The sequence below is a fragment of the Triticum aestivum genome, chromosome 6A, assembly GCF_018294505.1.
Source record: "Triticum aestivum cultivar Chinese Spring chromosome 6A, IWGSC CS RefSeq v2.1, whole genome shotgun sequence".
Lineage (NCBI taxonomy): Eukaryota > Viridiplantae > Streptophyta > Magnoliopsida > Poales > Poaceae > Triticum > Triticum aestivum.
Window position 1 is genome coordinate 66,581,675 of NC_057809.1, and position 26,796 is coordinate 66,608,470.

Consider the following 26,796-nt stretch of genomic DNA (forward strand, 5'->3'; position numbering starts at 1 on the left):
CGAAGCGCCGCCGTCTCGAGGCAGAACCTTGGCGGAACCAATCTAGGGCTCTGGCGAAGCTGTTCTTCCGGGGAAACATCCCTCCTGGAGGGGGAAATCGTCACCATCGTCATCACCATCGATCCTCTCATCGGGAGGGGGTCAATCTCCATCAACATCTTCACCAGCATCATCTCCTCTCAAACCCTAGTTCATCTCTTGTGTCCGATCTTTATCTCAAAACCTCAGATTGGTAACTATGGGTTGCTAGTAGTGTTGATTACTCCTTGTAGTTGATGCCAGTTGGTTTATTCGATGGAAGATTATATGTTCAGATCCTTTATGCATATTAATACCCATATGATTATGAACATGAATATGATTTGTGAGTGGTTATGTTTGTTCCTAAGGACATGGGAGAAGTCTTGCTATAAGTAGTTATGTGAATTTGGTGTTCGTTCGATGTTTTGATGAGATGTATGTTGTCTTTCCTCTAGTGGTGTTATGTGAACGTCGACTACATGACACTTCACCATTGTTTGGGCCTAGCGAAGGCATTGGGAAGTAATAAGTAGATGATGGGTTGCTAGAGTGACAGAAGCTTAAACCCTAGTTTATGTGTTGCTTCGTAAGGGGCTGATTTGGATCTATATGTTTCATGCTATGGTTAGGTTTACCTTAATTCTTCTTTCGTAGTTGCGGATGCTTGCGAAGGGGGTTAATCATAAGTGGGATGCTTGTCCAAGTAAGGGCAATACCCAAGCACCGGTCCACCCACATATCAAATTATCAAAGTAACGAACATGAATCATATGAGCATGATGAAAACTAGCTTGACGATAATTCCCATGTGTCCTCGGGAGCGCTTTCCTTTATATAAGAGTTTTTCCAGGCTTGTCCTTTGATACAAAAAGGATTGGGCCACCTTGCTGCACCTTGTTTACTTTTATTACTTTCTACCCGTTACTAATTACCTTATCACAAAACTATCTGTTACCGATAATTTCAGTGCTTGTAGAGAATACCTTACTGAAAACCGCTTGTCATTTCATTTTGCTCCTCGTTGGGTTCGACACTCTTACTTATCGAAAGGACTACGATAGATCCCCTATACTTGTGGAAGCTTCGCAGAGTTCCAGACTTCAACTCCAAGTCTCCTGGTTTGCATTTGTTCCAAGAAAGATCCTCGCGAAGGTTTCATTCCGTTTGGATTCCGTTTGATATTCCTTTTCTGCGAAACACTAAAATAGGCAAAAAAAATAGAAACTGGCACTAGGCCTCCGGATAATAGGTTAGTCCCAAAAATAATATAAAAGTGCATATTAAAGCCCATTAAACATCCAAAACAGATAATAGAATAGCATGGAAAAATCAAAAATTATAGATACGTTGGAGACGTATCAAACATCCCCAAGCTTAATTCCCGCTCGTCCTCGAGTAGGTAAATGATACAAACATAATTTTTGATGTGGAATGCTACCTAACATAATTTTCAATGTAAATTCCTTTATTGTGGCATGAATGTTCAGATCCAAAAGATTCAAGACAAAAGTTTAGTATTGACATAAAAATAATATACTTCAAGCATACTAACCAAGCAATTATGTCTTCTGAAAATAACATAGCCAAAGAAAGCTCATCCCTACAAAATCATATAGTTTGGCCACGCTTCATCTCCGTCACACAAAATGCTACCATCATGCACAACCCCGATGACAAGCCAAGCAATTGTTTCATACCTAGACTTTTCAAACTTTTTCAAGTTTTACGCAATATATGAGCGTGAGCCATGGACATAGCACTATGGGTGGAATAGAATGGTGGTTGTGGAGAAGACAAAAGGGAGGAAGATAGTCTCACATCAACTAGGCGTATCAATGGGCTATGGAGATGCCCATCGATAGATAGCAATGTGAGTGAGTAGGATTGCCATAACGGATGCACTAGAGCTATAAGTGTATGAAAGCTCAACAAAAAAACTAAATGGGTGTGCATCCAACTTGCTTGCTCACGAAGACCTAGGGAAATTTGAGGAAGCCCATCATTGGAATATACAAGCCAAGTTCTATAATGTAAAATTCCCACTAGTATATGAAAGTGACAACATAAGAGACTCTCTATCATGAAGATCATGGTGCTACTTTGAAGCACAAGTGTGGAAAAAGGATAGTAACATTGCCCCTTCTCTCTTTTTCTCTCTTTTTTTGTTTGGGCCTTCTCTTTTTATTATGGCCTGTTTTCTCTCTTTTTTCGTCCGGAGTATCATCTCGACTTGTGGGGGAATCATAGTCTCCATCATCCTTTCCTCACATGGGACAATGCTCTAATAATGAAGATCGTCACACTTTTATTTACTTACAACTCATGAATTACAACTCAATACTTAGAACAAAATATGATTCTATGTGAATGCCTCCGGCGGTGTACCGGGATATGCAATGAATCAAGAGTGACATCTATACAAAATTATGAAAGGTGGCTATGCCACAAATATGATGTCAACTACATGATCATCCAAAGCAATATGACTATGATGAAGCATGTCATAATAAATGGAATGGTGGAAAGTTGCATGGCAATATATCTCGGAATGGCTATGGAAATGCCATAATAGGTAGGTATGGTGGCTGTTTTGAGGAAGGTAAATGATGGGTTTATGATACCGGCGAAAGTTGCGCGGCACAAGAGAGGCTAGCAATGGTAGAAGGGTGAGAGTGCGTATAATCCATGAAGTCAACATTAGTCATAAAGAACTCACACACTTATTGCAAAAATCTACAAGTCATCAAAACCAAGCACTACGCGCATGCTCCTAAAGGGATAGATTGGTAGGAAAAGACCATCGCTCGTCCCCGACCGCCACTCATAAGGAAGGCAATCAAAGACCACCTCATGCTTCAAATTTGTCACACAACGGTTACCATACGTGCATGCTACGGGACTTACCAACTTTAACACAAGTATTTCTCAATTTCACAATTACTCAACTAGCACGACTCTAATATCACCATCTTTATATCTCAAAACAATTATCAAGTATTAAACTATTCAATGCACTCTATATGAAAGTTTTTATTATACCCATCTTGAATGCCCATCATATTAGGACTAATTTCATAACCAAAGAAAATTACCATGATGTTCTAAAATACTCTTAAAATAATATAAGTGAAGAATGAGAGATCAATAATTTCTATAAAATAAAACCACCACCGTGCTCTAAAAAGATATAAGTGAAGCACTAGAGCAAAATTATCTAGCTCAAAAGATATAAGTGAAGCACATAGAGTATTCTAATAAATTCCGGTTCATGTGTGTCTCTCTCAAAAGGTGTGTAAATCAAGGATGCTTGTGGTAAACTAAAAAGCAAAGACTCAAATCATACAAGACGCTCCAAGCAAAACACATATCATGTGGTGAATAAAAATATAGCCTCAAGTAAAGTTACCGATGGACGAACACGAAAGAGGGGATGCCTTCCGAGGCATCCCCAAGCTTAGGCTTTTGGTTGTCCTTGAATTTTACCTTGGGGTGCCTTGGGCATCCCCAAGCTTAGGCTCTTTCCACTCCTTGTTCCAAAATCCATCAAATCTTTACCTAAAAACTTGAAAACTTCACAATACAAAACTCAACAGAAAATCTCATGAGCTCCGTTAGTATAAGAAAACAAACCACCACTTTAATGTACTGTAATTAACTCATTATTTATTTATATTGGTGTTAAACCTACTGTATTCCAACTTCTCTATGGTTCATACCCCCCGATACTAGCCATAGTTTCATCAAAATAAGCAAACAACACACGAAAAACAGAATCTGTCAAAACAGAAGAATCTGTAGCAATCTGGAGGTTTCGAATACTTATGTAACTCCAAAAATTCTGAAAAATTAGGATGACATAAATAATTTGTATATTGATCTACTGTAGTTGGAATTGGTATCTTATCGCTCTCTGGTAAAAAATTAAAATTATTCTCGTGAGTGCATACTTTCTGTTTTTATCAGCAAGATAAAACAACAATCACCTAAGAAGATCCTAAAGGCTTTACTTGGCACCAACACTAATTAAAACATAAAAAACACAATCATAACAGAGGATAGATAAATTATTTATTACTAAACAGGAACAAAAATTAAAGAACAAAAATAAAATTGGGTTGCCTCCCAACAAGCGCTATCGTTTAACGCCCCTAGCTAGGCATAACAACAACAACAACAACAACAACAACAACAAAGCCTTTAGTCCCAAACAAGTTGGGGTAGGCTAGAGGTGAAACCCATAAGATCTCGCAACCAACTCATGGCTCTGGCACATGGATAGCAAGCTTCCACGCACCCCTGTCTATAGCTAGCTCTTTGTCGATACTCCAATCCTTCAGGTCTCTCTTAACGGACTCCTCCCATGTCAAAATCGGTCGACCCCGCCCTCTCTTGACATTCTCCGCACGCTTTAGCTAGGCATAAAAGCAAGAATAGATCTAGGTATTGCCCTCATTGGTATTTATCTTTTTAGTGGAGTTATGCTCGGATCCGGGTGGTTCCTTACGTTTCCCTTCATGCTCGGATATTTTTAGATCTAGAGCATCCAACCGCTTATTGCAAAGAGTGATCAACACATTCATATGGTGAAGGTTCCCACCAACATTTTTAAGAGGCTCAATAGATTTTTGCAATTCGCACAATTTCTCTAAAATTTGGGTTCCTTCTTGAGTAAGATGTAGTTCCTTTTGTGGGGGAAGTACTCCTACTATTCCCTCTATAATTTCATAAGCAATATTGGGATCAATTTCAATAAAATTCCCTTTAGCGGCAAAATCCAAGAGTTGTCTATGGGATATGGTTAGCCCAACATAAAAATTACGAAGTAAAATCTTGAAATCTCCCCCTATAGTGCAACTACGATAGGATTCTATCATCCTATACCAAGCATCTTTTAAGTTTTCTCCTTGTCTTTTGTTTGAAGTGAAGAACTTCAAAATTGGGATACGAAGGAAGGGAGAAAGGGCTAGCCATGACAGCGAAACAAACGATCTAACACACGGACACACAAGAGGCAAGCGAAAAGAGGCGAACGGAAAAGGGGCGAATAAAATGGCAAAGGTGAAGTGGGCGAGAGGAAAACAAGAGGCGAATGGCAAATAATGTAATGCGAGGGAGAAGAGTTCATGATGGGTACTTGGTATGTATTGACTTGAGCGTAGATCTCCCCGGCAACGGTGCTAGAAATCCTTCTTGCTACCTCTTGAGCATGCGTTGGTTTTCCCTTGAAGAGGAAAGGGTGATGCAGCAAAGTAGCGTAAGTATTTTCCTTAGTGTTTGAGAACCAAGGTATCAATCCAGTAGGAGATAACACGCAAGTCACCTAGTAGCTGCACAAACAATCAAGAACCTCGCAACCAATGCGATAAAGGGGTTGTCAATCCCTTCACGGTCACTTGCGAAAGTGAGATCTGATAAAGATAGTGAGGTAAATATTTTTGGTATTTTTGTTGTATAGATTGCAAAATAGTAAACGAGATGCGATGTAAATAAAAGAGATGCAATATAATAAGAAAGCGATCCGAGGGCCATAGGTTTCACTAGTGGCTTCTCTCATGATAGCAAGTATCATGGTGGGTGAACAAATTACTGCCGAGCAATTGATAGAAGAGCGCATAGTTATGAGAATATCTAGGCAATGATTACGAAATATAAGCATCACGTCCGTGTTAAGTAGACCGAAACAATTCTGCATCTACTACTATTACTCCACACATCGACCGCTATCCAGCATGCATCTAGAGTATTAAGTTCATAAGAACAGAGTAATGCTTTAGGCAAGATGACATGATGTAGAGGGATAAACTCAAGCAATATGATATAAACCCCATATTTTTATCCACGATGGCAACAATACAATACGTGCCTTGTTGCCCCTACTATCACTGGGAAAGGATACCGCAAGATTGAACCCAAAGCTAAGCACTTCTCCCATTGCAAGAAAGATCAATCTAGTAGGCCAAACTAAACTGATAATTCGAAGAGACTTGCAAAGATATCAAATCATGCATATAAGAATTCAGAGAAGAACCAAATATTGTTCATAGATAAACTTGATCATAAATCAACAATTCATTGGATCTCAACAAACACACCGCAAAAAGTACTACATCGAATAGATCTCCAAGAACATCGAGGAGAACTTTGTATTGAGAACCAAAGAGAGAGAAGAAGTCATCTAGCTAATAACTATGGACCCGAAGGTCTATGGTAAACTACCCACACATCATCGGAGGGGCTATGGTGTTGATGTAGAAGCCCTCCGTGATCGAATCCCCCTCCAGCAGATCGCCGGAAAAGGCCCCAGATGGGATCTCATGGGTACATAAGGTTAAGGCAGTGGAAAAGTGGTTTCGTGGCTCCCCCTGATGTTTTTAGGGTATAAGAGTATATATAGGCGAAAGAAGTACATCAGTGGAGCTCCGTGGGGCCCATGAGGGTGGGGGCGCCCTCCTGCCTTGTGGAAGCTTCATGGAGTTCCAGACTTCAACTCCAAGTCTCCTAGTTTGTGTTTGTTCCAAGAAAGATCCTCGCGAAGGTTTCATTCCATTTGGATTCTATTTGATATTCCTTTTCTATGAAACACTAAAATAGGCAAAAAAACAGAAATTGGCACTGGGCCTCCGGTTAATAGGTTAGTCCCAAAAATAATATAAAAGTGCATATTAAAGCCCATTAAACATCCAAAACAGATAATATAATAGCATGGAACAATAAAAAATTATAGATACGTTGGAGATGTATCATGAGCCAACAAGGCTTTGGCCCTAGAGAGGAACGGGAGGGCCACGACATGCTCTTCTGGAATAATCTTGCTTGGCAGGTCAAAATTCAGTGGAAGGCGCTCAGCTCTAAACCCGGGCAAAGGGTTTTCTGTGACAGGAGCGGTGTTCTTACAGTAGAACCAAGTGGTTACCCATCCCCTTGGGGTGACTGGATAAGACGGTGGATGGAAAATTGTTGTCCCTCCATCTCTGATGGAGATTCCACCTAACTCTTGACTCGGGCCATTTTTGCATTCAGTCTGGCGGTTTATATAAAAAAACTCCTTGAAAAGGGGAACTGTGGGTGTTGTTTGCAGATAAACTTCGCAGAAGATTTGGAAGTGGCAAATATTGGACACTGAGTTTGGCCCTATATCTTGAGGATGTAGATTGAAATAGTGAAGGAGATCTCGGAAGAATTTAGACCTGGGTGAGTATGTGATCAGTAAAGACTACAATCCCATTTTCTGCGGGAGTAGGGATTACTTCCCCATTTCTAACTCGCCATCCGATCTCCTGTTGACTCGCCAATAGGCCTTGGCCTACGAAATCATCAAGGATCACCTTGGTAACCAAGGAACGTTCCCAGTTGACGATAGTCATTTTTCGACAAGTTACGGCCTGAATTAATGATACAGTGACAAGTTGATTAACGGCAGAAATAATAGTGCAATAACTACAAATTAATTATGGGTATGCGATGGATCATGGTTATGAGTAAATCATAAGCCGCTCATATGATGAAGGGCGGGTCAGCTGCAACTAAGGGATGCCGTAACTATGGAGTATGATTATCAAGTTATGAGCCGCATATTGATAGGTCAAATTGCAGAAGCATGTTCGGAACCGCTGGCGGGTCACAGTTACAGATAAGTCGGGTAAAGGCTGGCGGGTTATGAAGTTATTATCTAAGCCACCCGAATAACATTGGTAGGGCAGTTATATACAGATCTAAGATTGATGAAATTTTACTAAATGTGAGACAAACAAGTTCCACAATTTATGCCTATGATTTTGGATCTACTGTAGTCAGGAAATGAAAAATAATTGCTAAACCTAAGATACAGCAACAAACAAGTAGTCGGCGGTGCATGGATTCTGAAGAGGAAAAAATTGGTGCTGGATACAATAAGAACTAAGGCAAGCACCGTTTTAGTTTTCCCCATTTTGTGGATGGAACTACGTTTTCTAAGCAAAGTTGGATGAGCTTGGATGAACTTGGCTAAATGTCGATGAACTCGACGAACTAGGGCATTCTAATGTGGATGTGAGTTGAAGAAGGAGTATTACCTGAGGATTTGACTGAAGAGCGGAGGAGCGCCGTGATCTCTGGTCACAATCAGGTTGATGCATCAGCCTGGATGGAGCTGCTGGTGACAGTCGACTGGGGCGGCGGAGCTCCGGCAGCGGCGGTTGACGCGAGGAAGAAGAAGAAGAAGAAGAAAAGGAGAGAAGGGTGGGGTAAAAGTGAAAAGAGGGGACCCCGTCCCTATTTATAAGGAAACCGTAAAATGGCATGCACGGAAATCGAGGAGGTCACATGATTATCTCAACAGTGCAGGCGCCTCGATTCTTGGATGGGCAGTTAATGCAAAAGATCCGTTGTGATGTCACGGGTTTTTTATGAATTTACTTCGAGTGACGTCATGGCGGGTTACAGTGTTTTATTCAAGGTTAAGCTTTGGAGAGATGACTCGTGAACTAAAGCAATGAAGATTGACATGAACAAGTTCAAATCAATCTGGGGCGTAATGTTGGGGATATAACCCCGAGGTGTGACCCACCCAGGAGGGGTCGGGTTATACCGTTGGCGGCTTAATGTGAAGAAGGCCCAAGAAGGTCCAAGAAGACGAAGCATAAAGATAGGCAGCGGCTTAAGAGGCGGGCCAAGTGGAGGCCCAAGACCCCGAAGTGTAAGCCGCCCGACAGTAACTTGCCTGGTAAGGCAAGGCGACTTAGAAACCAAGTTGGTCACGTTGTGTGATCCGGATCGAACTCTTGTAAGCCCCGGAGCCTCAACCTGTGTATAAAAAGGCGAGACCCGACGGCGGGTTAACTCAAGGAACAGCTGTTCGATAGCTAGGTCAAGCGTAATCGCTCCCTTGTAATCGAGACTCAAGTGATACAACTAGAAGCAGGACGTAGGCTATTACCTCGTTTTGAGGGGCTTAACCTGGGTAAACCTTTGTGTCCTTTGTCCTGTTCAACCTCTTCGAGCTAACCTACATTGCGATGGATCCACACCTAAGTCCTTTCATAAGGGCATCTGCCGTGTTAAATCCACGATATCTCTACTGTACTGAATCATCCTCTCCTCTTCGAGGAAATCCTAACACATCTCACAAGTAGCAGTGAGTGATATTTTTACACTCATTCGCCCCTTGTTTAAACTGATATATTTCATTAAAATCAAGATATTCGCTCTGATATTGCTAGTAATGACCAATGAATGCAAAGGATTCCAAAAATCCTCTCTTTGATGTGTTTCCACAGGAAATGGTCTAAAAAGAAAAGAAATCACGTGTAAACATGGAAAGGAGTGGGAATGGAGATAGAAGAAACCAACAGGAGCCGCACCAGCGAAGGTAGCACAAAATACGACGTTCCATATGACCGCGTGCGGTCGTATGAGCGGTCGTATGGCGTGATTTCTGAGGCACCTCGTCCACCTAAACAACTTTTATAAGGGGACCACGTCGAAATGTCAACAGAACATCCGCGATCGAAGTCTGAATAGAGCCATATTCATCCCCTCTCATCAACCCTAGCCGCCACCATTTCCATCTCCGTAGCCACCATCACCACCATAGTTCTTCCTCTCTCGATCATACTTGTAATTGTGCATCGCACAGGGCATCCATTGTAAGACATATTATCAATCAATTGATCTTCAAGATGTGGTCTCCATGCGATTTGATCTTCATGAGTGAGTAATTCGGTATGGTATGGGTTGAGGCATAGGCCTTGCAACCCGTTGTATTTGTTTTAAGGATCAATGGAAGTACTTTGAATTAACGGCCCGTATGTCTGAAATAAAATTGTTCCGTAGATGTCCCTTGTCTCGTTCGTGATCTTCATCCTTGGAGGTACCCATTATCATGGAGATCGAGCCACGGAGAGGCTAAGGGGAAGGAGAACATGAAGTGTTATTCTGAACACCAGTGACAGAAGGATTTAGTACGGTAACACAGATCAAATCCTTGGGGATTCATGAGGTGTAGTCATTAAACACTCAAAGCTCTTGTCTGATTATTATAATCTTAACTATCGAGGCAACCCCACACGATGGATACGGCCTTCGATTGGACAACTAATTCTTCATGCAGGACTTGTGTCGGTCAAGATGTTATTTGGACACATCCCCCACTTCGGTTCGTAACAAGCACATCTTCATGGGTGACTTCCAGCGCTCTTCCACGTCATATTTGGTCCAAATGCAAATACATGGTTGTAAGAATTAGGACCTCATACATGTACCTATTTTTATTATAAGTGTTTCATCACAACTAGCTTGATTAATCCGGTCAAAAGCTGGAATTATTTCTTTGAAAAAAGCTTGCTAGAGACCATCGCTTCAAGGGAACCTTCCTCTCGCGGATTCGATAACCCAAGGTCACCTCTTTGGGAAAATAGGTGTGGAGTACTTTCTGTTCCTTTACCGGATCACTAAAAATGACTCTTTTTCTGGCGCCATTGCCGGGTAGGAGTTTAGTGTTCCTAGTCTTTGTGTTTAGAGTTTTTGTTAAAGTTTAGTTTTAGTTTTAGTTTTATTTTTTTTTTTGCAAGTCTTGTCAGTTGAAAACCCCAAAAAGATTACCATGGCTCGTAATCTTGGAAGTTTTGCTACTTCTAGCAATAACTTTATGCGTAAACCCATAGCACAAACTTGAGGTTGCAGCCCATAAATATGAGATCAAATCGAACTTAGTTTCCATGGTTCAAATACATGGTTGTTAGCATTGTACACTTAAGTAGTCATGATCCACGCATCAACCCCCGGGGACTAAAACCTGAGATATACTCTCTCTTTTTTGCGAGAAAACCTAAGATATACTTAACAAACATGATTAGTCTCATATATGTATATTATCATCAACATCAAAACATGAGTAGCTAGTGGTGAGAGTGGAACTCTCCTTGGGGTTTTCGGCAAGTTCCTTCACAAATCATGACGCATCTGTTTGTTCTTTCTCTTTTTTTCCTGAAAAAAAGGTACTAGCATTCTTGCTATTTGCGTAGCTCGTCAAACTCACGGATGTTTCGGCAGCATCTTGTACATAGGTCGAGCTAGAAGTTTCCTCTGCCATTACATCCAACAAAAAAGGCCAAGTTTTTATCATAAGAATTATTGAGCGTAGAAAGATATATTGTGCTCCACAGCTGTTTGATGTTTTTCATGGCCCTACAGCAATCAACATGCATGCAACTCCAAGGGCAAACATATTTCACATCACGACCAATCATGCATGCCCCTCTCCCTGAATGGGACGCTACGTACTCACATTCACATATGGGGCTCAAGAAGCCTCAAATCTTCTCACCAAACGGAACAACGAAATTGACCAAGATTCCCACCAGAGATCCAGACAACCCATTCCCTGAGATTAATCTCAGAGGCGCAGAAAGTGCATACAATAAACCGAAAGCAAGCAAATTAAGTGCCCTCGGCACACGCTGACGCTGGGCCCTGCGTGCATGGGGATCCGGATAGGAGTAACTCTTTTCCCCTTCTCCTTTTTCCCTCCTCTTTTCGTAAAATAAAACGGTGAACCTTAGTGCGATGAAACTGAAAAAAAGGGGCAGAAAAGACTGGATGCAGCCACCGATCGACGGTGTCGCTTTTCCCGGGCCATGGCTGCTGCTCGTTCATCAGAGAAGAGATTCAGCACAGTGCAGCCTCCATGCCGCCGTGTTGGAGAGGAGATCCGATAGCCAAAAGCGTGTATCATGTACCGCCACCTTGCGTAGCTGCACGCAGCTGGCAGCATGTACGTTCGACATTCAGTGCGCTGTGGGCCGTCAGTTCGTTTCACCTCAGGGCTCAGGAGCCCAGGGAATTTGCGGATCCGGCGCATGTTTTTACCTTGTATTTTTCGGCGGGACTGTAGTCAAAAATTTCACGTTACGATCGATCTAAAAGTTTACGGCTCATCGGTGCACCACCAACCTTGTCTCCGTACTGGCAATGCATGCCACATTGAGCTTACTTACACAGGCCAGGGTTCGTCGTGTTCTGTCTTGCACAAAAACGTACATCACCACACATGCATGTAACTGGTAGAGACCAGAGAAGGTGGCCGGGACATCGGAATGTGTTTGAGCCAGATGCTGTGGGTGGGGTGATAGGGTTACTAATCGTCAAAAAAAATCCCCTTTGCCGTCGTTGGGATAAAAAGTTGTTTTTCATCAAGTAATATACACTTAGAAATTCAGCTCATGGGCTGCATGGGGTGCGGAAATTTCATTTTTTTTCTAAAAAAAATCTCGAAAATATTATAAAAGAAAGACAAAATATCGCGTCTATATGTAGATGCTTCCTACATACATCTACATGAACGTACTACCTGTGACAAAAACAAGAAGTTTTTTAAACTTCAAAACATATATCTTCATTTATGAAAAACCTATCGGCTCCGTAGAGCCTGGAGCCATGGGCCCGCTTGGAGGAAATCAAAATGTAGAAAGTAGGAATAGCTCACAATATGATGGTGGTTGCCAACCTAAAAAATTGCCTTGCGCCGTCCCTCCGAAGAAAAAAAAACTTTGACTAGATGTAGTTTTATCCGAAAACACACAGGAAAAAGGAAAAAAATCCCAAGCAATTGTTGGGCTCATTTCCTGCAAACCCGATGTGTCTACATGGTACTTTTCTCTGGAATTCTCGTTTCTATGGTTTTTACGTGAACAAAAAAAAACTCTAAACCGAATGCGTAATACCAGTACTATGGTACAGACGACTAATGCAACGCAATACATGTAGGGTCGTCTAGCGTTGTGTGGCCAGTTTGCAAAAGCCAAACAGCTTTGCAGAAAGAAATGGAGAGAAAAGGATGCCCTTGCAGGGACGCGCGAATTATATATATATGCAAGTTTAAATCTGCGGCAGAAGGACAACTAAAAGAGAAACGTTACGCGTGTCCTGCATGCACGGCGCGGCTGGGGGCGTCTTTTGCGCCGACGTCCCTAGTTTGCACGTGATGATGCATCGATCGAGCGGTAGACTTGAGATGCATGCATGCGATGCAAGCTCCGTGGCACGAGAGCCCTCGTGCGGTCATTACAAAACTGTCTGCCACGAACCCTTTGGTCCAGTCTTACATTAACCCAGAGGCTCGAGTAAAGCAAAGTAAAACCCAACCCACCGTGCTCTTCATCTATCAAAACTACTCCCTCCGTTTGCAAATGTAAGACATTCTAAAAAAAAATCAAAGTTGAATGTATATAGGCAGATTTTAATGTGTTTATTTACTTATTCCAGTCCGCATGTAGTCCATATTAAAATATTAACAAAACCGTCTTATAATTCGAAAGAGGTGATACTTTCGTTTGCTTCTTCGATTAGACCAAGTAAAAGTACAAAACCCCAAAAGAAAATCATGACAGCTAGAAAATTACATGTTGGGAATTAGTGCGTGTGAGTTCCGAACTTCAGATGGTCAACATATTATGAGTTTCACCCGCAAAAAAAAACATATTATGAGTTTCAAACTCAACACCTGCCGGCATATATAGTTTGTGGTCTTTCGGTGTCGTAAATAAATTCTTCAAAAACCTACACAGGCATTTCGCCTAAGAAAATAAATTTAAGAGAGGGGCACCTCAAGCTTTATTACATTCTCCTAAGTGCATGTACTATACATACGGCGCAGATCGTAGTTTCGGGTTGGATCGCACTGCAGGACCGAAGTTATACGCAAAATAGTCGGTTACGTACGTTGAACGTGGGTGGCTGGACTGCGGCGGACCATGCACCCAAGCAAGGCCGACCTTGGCCGGACCACCTTCCTGGTCGACAACATGGGCGATAACGACCCAGCCGGATAATGCACCCAACCCAACCCACACCACACCACACTCTCATGATATATATTCACTCGCTCGCTCACTTTTCCCTTTTCTTTCTCTTTACAATTTACAATGAGATAATAAGAATAGATTGGTGGAATACGTATCGAGATTCACACACACACACATATCTTGTTGTGCCAGAAAGCGGGTCTAAAGCGTACAAAACAACACGGGTTTTTCTACAGAAATCTCTCCTTGAAAGAACGACAAACGCCGTCGACATCTGGATATAATCACTTTGTTTTCTCTTTTTTGTCCTTTTTATTACAACTGGCAGGTAGAAACGTATCGATGAAATATATGTTGAGAATCATACATATCTTGTGCCAAAAAGCGGATCACATTTTAGCATATAAGGCGCCACATCGCTCTTTCACGGGCATGGCGAAGAACGACAGCCAAAGTCCCCATCTAGATACACTCGCTTTTCTCTTTCTTTCGTTTTCCCTTTACAACAGGAAAATAAAAATATCTAGATTCACTTGTATTTTTTGTGACGCCGAAAGGCAGGTCGAGAATTGGAATGCATGAAGCCACGGCATTCTTCCGGATCCGGCCATGTCATGGTAAACAACACGAATTGTCATTGCGGTCTCCCTTTCCCCAAGCACGGGCTTTTAACTCTAGAACCAAGCCTTTGGTGTCAACAATCAGGAATCAACAAGGAATCAGATGGTTTAAAGATAAATTTTGCAATCTAAGGTTATACAAGATCGATCAAACACTATGTCAGCATCCTCAACATTTGGGGAACCAGAAATGGGATGGGGTTAAACTGTGTAGCTAGATATATCTCCTATAGTTCGCAGCTTCGATCCCCGTACATCACATGGTTTCTGGAAGGAGGCTAAATGGCTGTATGATTTTTGGAAGGAGGGTATACTTGCTTTTTCCTCTTTTTTCGTCTTCTTTACAGCTGGGAGGTAGAAACATATCAATGAAATATATGTTGAAAATCACTCATATCTTGTGGTGCCAAAAGGCGGATCATTTTGGCATATAAGGAGCCACATCACTCTTACAGGGGCATGGCGAAGAACGACAGCCAAAGTCCCCATCTACATACAGTCGCCTTTCTCTTTCTTTCTTTCTTTCTTTCTTTCTTTCTTTCCTTTTCAACAGGAAAATAAAAATATCAAGAGTCACTTATATTTTCATGGTGACGAAAGGCAGGTAGAGAATTGGCATACATGACACCACGGCATTCTTCCGGATGTCATGGTAAACAACACGAATTGTCGATGCGGTCTCCCTTTCACCTAGCACCGACTTTTTAACTATGGAACCAAACTTCTGGTGTCAACAATCAGCAATCAATGAGTGAGATGGTTTAAGGCTAAATTTTGTCAATCTAGGGACATACATTGTTTTTTTTTTTGGAACTGCAGCTTCACAAATGGAGAGCAGGTGCACATCTCCATCAACCATTCGGTTATTAGCATCCTCAACTTCTGGGGGAACAAGAAACGGGTCGGGGTTAAACGGCATAACTAGATCTATATATCCAATTGTTCGCGACATCATTCCCCATACATCGCACGGTTTCTCGAAGGAACATAAGAATACAACCCATTTTTCGAACCGCTTCTACACAAACTCAGAGCAAGCGCACATCACCATCAACCATCAAGCTCCCCCAAGGTGCATCCTGTCGACCCGCCTAGAACCCTAACGTGGGCAGGAAGCAGAGATCTAGGGGATCTGGTATCTCCCATGCTTTGGAAGGTGTGCCTGGTGATGGATACATCTCGCTATCCTGATATGTGCTGTGACCACATGAGCAATTCAGCGCAGGCGAGGTGACACCACTAGCTAGGACACACAACCAACATGAGGAGGCTAAGGTAAGCCCAGCCAAACAGCATGTGTCAACAGCGGTTGATGTGTCCGCTAACCAATCTGTGCCTCTTTCTTAGTACCCAAGGCATAATCGCACAGCGATGAAAAGCACGGCAGAGGAAAGCTAGGAGCCCCTGCAACTGCAAGCTTAGCTGTGGCTGTGTGCGAGGCTGTGGCTGTGCTGCGTGCTCCCAAAGGGCATGACACCTGCTGTGCATGCATGCCCCTTGAGCAGCATTACCAGTGCGTGCATGCATGCATGGACGGATGGTTGGATGTATGGGCCTACACCGCACCCAAATGAAATGAAGCCCTCCCTGCTGATCCATAGTTAACACTATGCACATGGATCACGGTAATCTTATTGCGTTGTGATGATCCATTGAACCCTGAAGCAAAGCGCCCCCGAAGACCGGACGACGAAGATGAAGACCGGCTGACCGACGGCTTGTTTGGAACACATTTTGCAGGTTTTCCCATGAGTTCAGCGAAAACGGTTCGTACCGCGTATGACTCGTCTACGCCGGGCCTGAAAGCCAATAGAAAAGGTTTTGAAAGTACGAGAAAATTCAACAAAGGGCGAAAGGAAAACCGGTGGAGAGGGCGGGGACCGATTCAAGCTTGTCTCCAAAACCATTCTCCCAGGCCCGCTGTTTGATGATCCAGGGCCCCCAATGTGATCGCCAACTTGGAAGATGTGTGCTTGTGGGCGATACACCTGCGCAGCAGCGCAAGTTGGGATCATGGCAAAAGAAGAAATCCCGGCCCCCTTCTCCAACCATACCATACCATATTACCATACATACACCAGACCATATATGAGACACAGACGCGATGGGATGGGATTCAAGGGGGGTAAAAGGGTTTGTGCGCCTTTGTGAGTGAAGTGGCATGGCATGGCACATTGCAATCTGACAAGCAAGATCGCGGCGTGCTGGTGGTTAGTTAGTCAGTGGCTTGCATGCTTGAATCCTGGCTAGCTGCTGGTTTTGCACCTAACATATACTGCCATCCCAAGTGGTTTCTCCCTTTTACTTACCCCTCCCTCCCTCCCTTTTCCCTTCTTTTCTCGGTTGGATGTAGGGCATGTCGCTACGTCAAAGGTACTTGTAGAAGTGTACCCACTAAGTTTGTGACCTCATCGTGTACAGCTAAAATACACCAATCTTAAATAACTGCGTATTAAACTGATGCAACACTATAGAGCAACTCTATTCCAGCAAGCAGCGCGGAATTGCTTAGATTCATTAGGGCATGTACAATGGTGCTATCTTAGGGGTGCCGCATAGGGTAAATGATGAGGTGGAGGAGAGAAAACTCATAAAAAAAAGGCTTGTCTTCTCTTATTTAAGAGAAGACAAGAGATGATCTCTTAGCACAATATGTCTCGCCACGTTTTTAGGAATAGCTAATTATTGAAGATAAGGCTAAGAGATGACCCATTGTAGACATTTTATTTTTTCATCTCTAAATTACATGCAAGACTTAAGATAAGACTATCTTATCAACCATTGTACATGCCCTTACCAGCTGGTTAAAAGCATAAGCAAGTTTCAGATCATACAGAACTGTGCTGGTATGACTGTTTAACTAGATTACAACCTGTTTTCTTCTGCATATATCCATTGCTTGGCAACCTTTAAGAATGCAAAAACGGGGCGGAAAAGAGAGTGCAAATAAGACACGACTAGGAACACTAATCCCATTTATGAGACCAAGAGTATGACTAGGGTGGTATATGACAAACCGCCCTGCATCTGAGCTTGTTGATTCCTCAATTATTATTTCCAGTTGGGAACATAAAACCAGCCTCTCATTTTCAGCATATCTAAACTCCCAGGGCATTGCATATCTTCCATAGGCAGTGCGTGCCTGTACCAAACATAAAGCATGGCTCGGAACACCACAAGCATTGCATTTCTCTGGACCATTCATCTTATCTGGTGTATGTGGGGGTCTTCCTTTCTTGCTTTCTCTAGGGCCAGCGTACAATTTTCTTAAACATTGCCATGTTAGGTTCCCGTCAGGAACCATACAAGGTATGGAAAGGAAAGGGGAAAGGAAAAGAAAAAAGGAAATTTGCAAGGTTTGTGTTCTTCCTCTTTTGATTTTGAGTTTATCCAAACTTCTATGCACGTTTTTGAAACCAGATTCATGTGTCCTCTTGCAGTTGCATAAAATGAAATCAGTAGATAATCAAGAGGGCCCAGCCAGCATGTAAGAAGGCAAATAAAAACCAGAGTTCAAACAGTCATTTGCTTGGTATCGGTAATTTGACACAGTGACCCCTCTGCCTTGCACTCCTAACTGTGCATGCTCCACCCAGCTCCCTACTCCCCAAATCCAAACCGATCATCAAATCTTTTTCTCTGGTTGGTGAGGCTGTGGGGGCGGTGATTGTTTCACTGTGAACAACCTCTCGTTGTGGTCACACGTTGGCCATTAAGACAAGTGGGGCACACAGTGCAGGAGTGGTGGTAAGTGGTCACAGCAAAGGGGCTCAAAATGTGGCAGTGGTCTCATGATCTTTTGGCAATGGCTCCCAGTGAGGATCGCCAGTCTCAGGCTAGAAACTGTAGCTCCTCCAAGTGGTGCAGGTAATTCTGCGTGCCAGATGATAGGACGTGCTCAGAAAAGTCTATTATGTGGGTGGCCAGTCTTTTGTCTGTTTGGCTTCAATTTGAAACGGATTTTTCGCCTTTCAACCGAGTCACATGAAGTTTCTCTAAATGTAAATGTAATCCATGTTTCTACCAGGTTCGTGAGTGACCAGCCAAACAATTAGAAGAAATGGTAGACGGTTTTATCAGTAAAGAATGATGGTGGATAATGAAGGGAGCAATTGGGGCTCCATTTCATTCCAGTATTTCATTGTAACAGAAGTGGCAGAGTGATGCATCCCTTATACCTCTTGTTTTCCTGGACTGGGCTTAGTGGCAGCTTTACGTTTACCGCACTTCCTGTTATATGTTATTTTGCAAGAATCTAGTATGCAGCACACATGAGGATCCTCCTTTGGTATTGTTTTGTACAACTTCTTTGCTGCCGACCACTCGGCAGACTTCTTAGTTGTCGACCTCTGGGCAGACGAAAGAAGAGCCTGGTACATCCTGCATACAAAAATGTCATGTTTGAAATGGATATCCCACGAGAAGAAATCAGACAAGGTGTCAAAGCGAGCACACTGATCATGATATCACATTGCCTAAATGGAGCTTGCCCAGCTCCCTGAGGAAAATCAAGCCACCATTCTACAGTATAATGAATTCTCAACTTATGTCCCTCCCAGGTAAAGAAACCAACCTCAAGGAAGTCAACACGTTGTGTGGAAGGCCAGAGGATTCATATTCTTCCCAGATCTGCTGGGCACGTTGTGAATCCTTTGCCTTTACACATGCGCTGAGAAGAAAATCAAGGCTTGTCCGAGAAACATTTAGCCCGAGCTCTTTGACAGCACGGAGAAGCTCCATTCCAACATCCAAATTTACAGGCTCCATTTCCCATATTTGGCAGAAGACCTTCAGATCAGTTCATACAAGTAAACAAAAAGTAAAGTTAAAACAAGAGATAAATCTCAAAAGGTTTTGGTTCATGAAGAAAAAGGTTTTTCGAAACAGTTACAACCTTTATTCAAGCGTATTTCTACCAGCAACAAATACAGTTAAGCAATTTAATAGATAATTAAATCAAGGTTTGGTTATTCAAAATGTCAGGCTAGTTACTCTGAAATGAAACTCTGAACTAATCAGCAGAAAATAAACAAGTGAGATGACATCAAACATTAAGCCCTACAGGAAAAAAACATAACCCAATAGGAAAAAGTGAGTATATAACATAAAAATCAAACACATATCCGGCAACATAACAAAAGGTTCCATTTTCAACACATAGAGAACAAAAGATATGCAATGGAAAAACATAGCTCAACGCTGCTCAACCAAATAAAATGAATTGTGACCATGAGGTCATGGGTTCAAGTCCTGGAAACAGCCTCTTACAGAAATGTAGGGAAAGGCTGCGTACTATAGACCCAAAGTGGTCGGACCCTTCCCTGGACCCTGCGCAAGCGGGAGCTACATGCACCAGGTTGCCCTTTTTTTTATTGAATACAATCCCTAGTAAAAGTGTAATGGGTTAAACAAGATAGAAAAGTTGCAAAGCAATGAACAACTATTGCATCTGGAAGCCGTAATCTATCGATGTCCCCTAGATCAACTATTATCATGCAAAAACTCTTCAGTAAATTAAAGATGGTGTGTGCAATTCCAAAAGAGGTCACTTCAATTATAAGATGAAATATACACACTTTTGATCAAACTAAGGGAAATCAGAAGATCATCAGGTGCCCCTTTAAGAAAGGTCGGATAAATACCTGATCAACAATCATGTATGTACTCATTTCATTTGTCTCCTTCAGTTGCTTAAGTAAATCAACAGCGGCACTGGCAAATGTATCAAATAAATGGTAAGTGAATTTATTTTTGCAGAGATAGTGAGTGGAAAGTTAACTAAATAGTAGTAGAAATTCAGTTGCTTAAATAGGAGCATCAATTAGCATACTCGGGGTGATTGTGCTGAACACAGTATTGAAGCACTCTGCCGCACCCATCAAACCACATGCCTGGGTCGCTCACCTCCTCCAGAAGTTGATACAGTCTATCCAGCTGGTCTTCTGTTTGAGTATGCTCCTGCAGAAGCAAATACGATACTATAAGCAATGGAAATAAGAGCAAAAGAGAATGGAAGCATGCAGGCACCACTCATCTCAAGTTTTGACAGGAAAGGTGTCACAGATTTACTTACAATCAGGGCTATTGCAGCCTTTGGTTCAAGGTAGCCTCCGGATTGCTTGATTTCGTCAAACAATTCAAGTCCATCTGATACCTTCCCATTCGATGCAAGCGCTCCTACAAGCGCGCTTCTTACTTCACTGAGGCACTTAGGTGGTATTTCCTTATCCTGGGCAACCTAATGAAACAAGAATGGTTGTAAGCACATCGAACAAAATATTGTCCTTGGTTGCTTACATTAGAATTTAGCAGTAATAACCATTAACATATATTATCTAACTAAGAGATGCAGTGTATCATGTGCGAGGAGAATTGGAACGTGAAAGACTGAAGGTGCAGAAAAATGGGTGGAAATTTTAATCAGTGATCATAATTTACCTGTTTGGCCATGTCAAAATTCCCAAGTCTTGAATATGCGTTAATTAGTGCCATATATGCATGCTTGGTCATTTGAACTCCATCTCGCCTTAGTTCATCCAGGTACTGTCAACAATTCAATAGCCAGAAGTTATGTCGGCGGGAACAATGAATAGCAATGGATTTGTAACATCGAAACTTGAAGGAACATTATAGGTCATAGAGCAGGATCCGAACGCTGTGTGATGAGGAATTTATCGATGTGGTATAATGTAGGTGATGTCACCAGTAACGAATGGGTAATCAAAGGAGGTGGTAATTGACAGTACGCGCATGGAGCAGTAGAACTTCTATTTGAACCAGGATACAGGAACAGTGCCAACAGCAAATGATCAGGTACATGGCAAACCTTTGATATTTTCTCCTCACAATCACAGTTTGAGATCAAATAACTGAATGTTTCAGAGTCTGGTTTTACTCCAGCAATCTGCATTTGCGACATGACCATTTGTGCTCCATTGTGATTTTTCTGCAGAACAATATACCAAGTTAGAAGTTATGGGGAAAATGTTGTGAAGGCATAAACATGTTGAAATGGAGAGTGTACATTATACGCTACAGAATGTCATGTTACGTTAGTAGACTTTGCAACTTTATGCATCTTTGTGTACTTGAGTCGCGGTTTTGCCATACGGTCAACAAACAACTCCAGTATGGGACATCTCATATGCGTTATGTATTGTATTTGTACTAGCTAAGCAGGTTGAAGAAGTATGATGACGATAATCAACAGTGGGTCACTGTCAGCGTCAGGCATGTGAGATAAACAAAATAAGGAATGGCAAACAGGAATTTTTACCTCTCTAAAATATCCAGCCATAAAAACATTATAGAGGCTTACGGGTCAATGTCAGCAATAGGTATGTGAGAACAAAATGAAGGCATGGCAAACAGGAATTCACCTCTCTAAAATATCCAGCCATAATAACATTATACAGGCTTACGGTGGACGTCTCCCCAGATTCTTCTGCATCTGTGAGTATAGTGTAAGCACCTTCAAACTGGAAGGAGAAAAGATCAATGAACAACAGTGTCATACTATAACTGATGTCTGGGAATAGGAGGTGATCCCCATCCTGACTTACATCTTTCATTTTTACACATAAACTTATCATGCTCCTGAAAGTTTCGGGTTTCAATTTCAACTTGTAGAGACTCATCAAATTATATAACGGACGAGCCTGCAAAATAAGCACCGATGTCACTTGAGAATAACTAGATAATGGTTAAAATAGATAATGCTACCAGTCAGGCAGACACTCAGTCAGACTACCAACAGTTGATCATCCATGGTTGAACAATGTTCCTAATAATAAATTTATGCCTCAACATCTTGAACAAATGTGGCATAACAGTTGATTAAGAGCATTAGCTAGTCATCCTACAACAATGGTAAGGGAGGAACAGTATGTTAATAGGTACGCTGTGTTTATACTAGAAAATTGTTGTTCTAATAGGTGTATATGCTTGTTATTACAAGTATATGCAGTCATGTACAACAGAGCAGTGCACTTAAAAATGGTAAATTCATGTAACCTAATTTGAACACAAGGAACACACTCCAGCATGCCACACCTACATATAGAACGACTTACCATGTGAAGCTCGTAGCCTTGCTCACAGACATTTATTATTGGATTGAGCAATTCAATCGGCACACTGGGATTGGATTTACAAAGGCACTCAGCCACATCAAGAGCTAAGCTGATCTGCAAACAAAATACGCAAACAGCTCAGTTACAGAGATTGCATTGACAAATCAAGAATCACAAAATCTAAATGCTCTTGATGTGGCACAAGTAGTAAAGTGCCAATGTTGCTTCGTGCATGCATCAGTTATACAACACTTCATGTCTAGCTACTTAAGAAAATGTTTTCTGAGGTCGACAGAAGCACCAAACATTGCCTAAGGAGACAGCGGCACAAACTTAAATAGATCAACATGCTTATATCTACCCTAAATATAAACGTTGCAATAGACACCCACTCTCTATCTAATAAAAATGGGTATGTTTATATCTAAGTTGGCCAAGATTTTTCTTATGCCTAAGTCGATGGTGCTAGTGGTGTGATAAAATATTTTCCCTCATCCTACGTGAATCTTAATGTAAAGTCATCCGATGGCTCAGTACAGTCTACTTAGACATAAAAAAAATCACAAACGACTTTTAACAAAACAAAAAAGTTGTTATTTCTAGTACCACAGATTTGTTGATACATCACCGAGCCGGACAGACGGCCACATGATGCTTGCCTAATTTGGTTTGGTATCCAAACCCAGCATGTACGAAGCAATTGAGCTTGTTGATTGATGACATTGGCTATGAAATCACCACATGCAGTACGGGTTGGATTGCTCTCTGGCCATACAAATCGACTTGCTTCGGATTTACAGATGTAGTTTGAATTTCAGTCGTCATAATTTATATCCTCAATATAATTAACAGAGAGGATTATTTAGACTATGTGGACAAGCATGGTGGCTGGTTTGCCTCTTATTTTAACAATATAATAGATTTATAAATAGAGCAGTGAGTGATTTTGGCCAATACCTTCGATGAACTGCAGCAAAAAGAGATGATCCTGTCATATACACCAACAGAAGGTGCTACCTTAAACTTCTCTTGCCATTTATTAAACAATGATATAACATCTTCAGCCTTCATGAAAATACATTACCAACAGATGTTATATCGATGAAGCTTAGCTGAAATGGCTTTGTTAACATGATAAGTAGCTGCATTCGCTCAGGTAGTAATGTTTTCCTGCTTATATTAGGAAAATGGAGCAGCCAAAGGAATTTTGCAATAAATAGTAATGTGATAAGCAATCATTTCCGGTAAAAAAAATGATAACCAGTCATGACCGACATGGTATATAGATAAAAGATAAATAAACATGTGATTGCTTCCATGATATCAAACACCATGTCAATAACAAGGATCGTTAAAAAAATATGGTTCTGATAGCGATGCCGGTTGAAAATTGATTCATGTTTCCTACTAAAAATAAGTTTAGTTGACTGATCTTTTGAATTACACAAATATATATATATATACTGCTAAGAGTAATTACACCCAATGCTCTGCGCTTCTGCAGGCATGTAGCATGCATCATGTAAGTACAGCCTACTCCACTACATATAACTAAAAAGGAATTTCTATTTTGCCACTCCGAAGAATAGCATTTGGGTTTTTCGCTACTTATGTTCTTTGGGGCAGTGAATCCCTAATAAATACATAATAAAAAAGGTAGCAGCAATACCATATGTGCTTTCTTGAGTTATGAAGTTATGATTTTGTAGTAAATTAGTGATTATTGCAATGTCATAAGTTGCATAAGTATTATGTACATATATCGCAGGGGGGTTTGTTTTATTCAGTAATTATTGCAATGTCATAAGTTGCACAAGTATTATGTAAATATATTTAGCACAACATTGAAGAACACTCGGCAAACAGTACATTGTATATTAGAAGCTATATGTAATACCAGCAGTTACCATAAACAATTACTCACCTCTATACTCGGTATATTTGCAGCATAGTCAAAAATTAAGGATGAAACTTTTACATCGGAGTATTCTGAAACAGAAAATAAACAGAATTAACAGATAAGAGATGAGCATAGTGCAGAAACAGAAACTAGAAAATGCACTGTATCCCTCAACTATGAAGAAAATATTACAATGCAAAGATTTTTCAATAAAATTAGTTGAATGTTCATCTTATAGCCATCAAAATACTTTGATTAGATTTGGAAAAATGTGCATGCAGTTTATCACCTTTTGACGTCATCTTCTGAAGAAATTTCTCAGCATGGTTCTCCAGTTTGAGCCTACCCATATACTTGAATATACTGGATATGTACTTCGACCCTAAAACTTTTGTTGGGTCAAGTAATTCCAAGAACGTGACAAAATCCATCTTTCTGTTGCTTTCAGCAAAGGCCAGCATATAGCTTTCTGTAAAACAATGCATTGATTAAGGTACTATAGGGGTTATGGTATGTAAGTTTACAAACTGTGTAAGATGAAACAACTCTGTCTCATTATGATGAATACCCAAATAGAAGGTTTTGACTGTGATTTTGGGTCATTACCTGCTATGCAATAATCAGCTTCCTCACTGCAGTCTTCAACAGAGCGACAAAGTTCTCGAATGCTTTCTTCATCTTGAGCTCGAATCAAGAGCAACATCTCATAATAAGGTATCCTGGAGCAGGACCGTGGGTTCGCATCCCTAAAAAATGCACTGAACATCTCAAATTCCTCCAACAACTCCACATCCACCAGGTACAAGAGAAATGGCCCGTAGCTGTCTTCCTCGATCTGAAACCCCCTATATTTCATCATCTCAAAAAGCCGATATGCCCGAAAAATATGTTCCACTGCTGAGTCAATGTCCCCGCAGGCCCTTGCCTTTTCCAAGCAAACCCTAATCAATGCATTGAACTCCTTGGGACCGGTATCCCTCCCCAGCCTCCCGAAGAACTCGAGTGCAGACTCGGTGCCAAGCTTGTCGGCGCACATCCGCATCAGCCTCGTGAAGCGGCGGCTCTCCGTGTTCCTGAAGATGTAGCGCTTCTTCTTCTCCCTTGCCACCTCCTTCTGCAGGTGCATCATCGCGTTACTCGGCTGCGATCCTGCAAACCACTCCATGTCCAGTATCTTGTTGCCGATGGCGTCCACGTCGTCTTCGGACTCCTCCGGCAGCGCCTCCGTGGCACCGGACTCTTCCGCATCATCAGGACCTGAACATTAATCAGATAAGTCGCAGTTGCAGATACAGTTCCACAGCCACTGAAAGAGCTGCATTTGGGGGTTTGGGTGTGGTGACAGTTGAAGCAGAGACTGCATAAGAATACCGTTCAATATGGACAGGATCTCCTTGGTGAAATCACGGGAGTTGTCCTCCTCCTCCCCATCTGAGCAAAAGAGGGGAGACGAGTGAGTGGGGAGCAAATGGCGAGCGAGGGTTGGGGTGGGGTCGGTTACCGTTGGCGAGCGCGTGGGGGAGGGAGGAGGGCAAGGTGGTCTTCTTGGAGGCGGCAGCCTGCTTGAGTCGGAGGAGGGAGGCGCGGGAGACCGCGGTGGCCAGGGAGACGGCGGGGCCGCGGCTGGTTGAGGGGCGCTTCCGGGTTGCGAGCTCGGGCGCGGCGGCGGCCACCTTCTTGGTCGTCTCCAGGAGGCGCTTCCACATCGGTGGCGCGTGGCCGAGGGCGGCGGGCGGAGCAGCCGCCGCAGCCGCCGCCAGTAGGTCGCAGCGCGGCGGAGGCGCGCCGGCGCGACGAGAGTGTGCGTGCGAACCAGGCGGCGTTTTCGCGGGTCGGTGTTGCGGTTGGACCGGGCCCAAACCCACCTTAAACACACCACGGAATAATAGGGCCCGAGTCCTCTCAAGAGAAGAAAAAAAAATGAGTTCCTCAAAAGAAGAGTAAAAAGCAGAATCTGTGTACAATTTTCTTTTTCTTCAAAAAGGATCTGGTTCTGTTATAAATTTTATCAGAAATACCATTTTATCATAAATACCAAACACCTCAAACAAAATAAAAACTACATCGAGGTAGCTGGATCGACGAAAGGCCACTTCCACCACCGGAACGAGTCGCCGACATGATTTGTCAACCCTTCTTTATTGGAGTTGGCTTGACCTTGTTGATGATAACCCAAAAGCCTCCATGCACGTGCCCCTAAGAACGAGCACCCTCGAGCCACAGTCATCACCGTTGAACCCTTGAATAGACCTAAAGCACCTGATATCAAATCTCGTCATCGCATACGCACTACGAGAAAGTCTAACCTCGTCGCCCCAAGGAGATGCACGAATCTACTCGGCAGGTCCCTTGACTATGTCCGAACGAACGAATTTGAGGACCGAAGCCCGAAAGACAAACACGAA

General features: G+C 42.2%; 1 protein-coding gene across 1 annotated transcript; it reads right to left on the reverse strand.

The window, feature by feature from the left end:
• Positions 1-18,514: 18,514 nt before the first annotated feature.
• Positions 18,515-26,220, reverse strand: LOC123132071 (pentatricopeptide repeat-containing protein At4g04790, mitochondrial). Its single transcript, XM_044551827.1, has 16 exons — positions 25,893-26,220; positions 25,763-25,822; positions 24,998-25,648; positions 24,681-24,860; positions 24,416-24,480; positions 23,449-23,556; positions 22,492-22,605; positions 21,982-22,077; positions 21,799-21,897; positions 21,246-21,365; positions 20,858-20,962; positions 20,493-20,657; positions 20,250-20,377; positions 20,062-20,131; positions 18,993-19,207; positions 18,515-18,799 (listed from the first exon to the last, which is right to left on the reverse strand). Exons 1-16 carry the CDS (start codon positions 26,095-26,097, stop codon positions 18,592-18,594), a joined length of 2,589 nt encoding a protein of 862 aa, XP_044407762.1. The 5' UTR covers positions 26,098-26,220; the 3' UTR covers positions 18,515-18,591.
• Between the last annotated feature and the right edge of the window lie 576 nt (positions 26,221-26,796).

What these genes read in the sequence shown, in the direction of transcription:
- LOC123132071 (XM_044551827.1), bottom strand. Translation starts at nt 26,097, where the DNA reads ATGTGGAAGCGCCTCCTGGAGACGACCAAGAAGGTGGCCGCCGCCGCG. An exon ending in GTGAGGAGAAAATATCAAAG is followed by an intron (nt 20,963 to 21,245) that starts GTTTGCCATGTA and finishes AATTGTTGACAG; the next exon opens with TACCTGGATGAACTAAGGCG. An exon ending in ATTTTGACATGGCCAAACAG is followed by an intron (nt 20,658 to 20,857) that starts GTAAATTATGAT and finishes TTGTTTCATTAG; the next exon opens with GTTGCCCAGGATAAGGAAAT.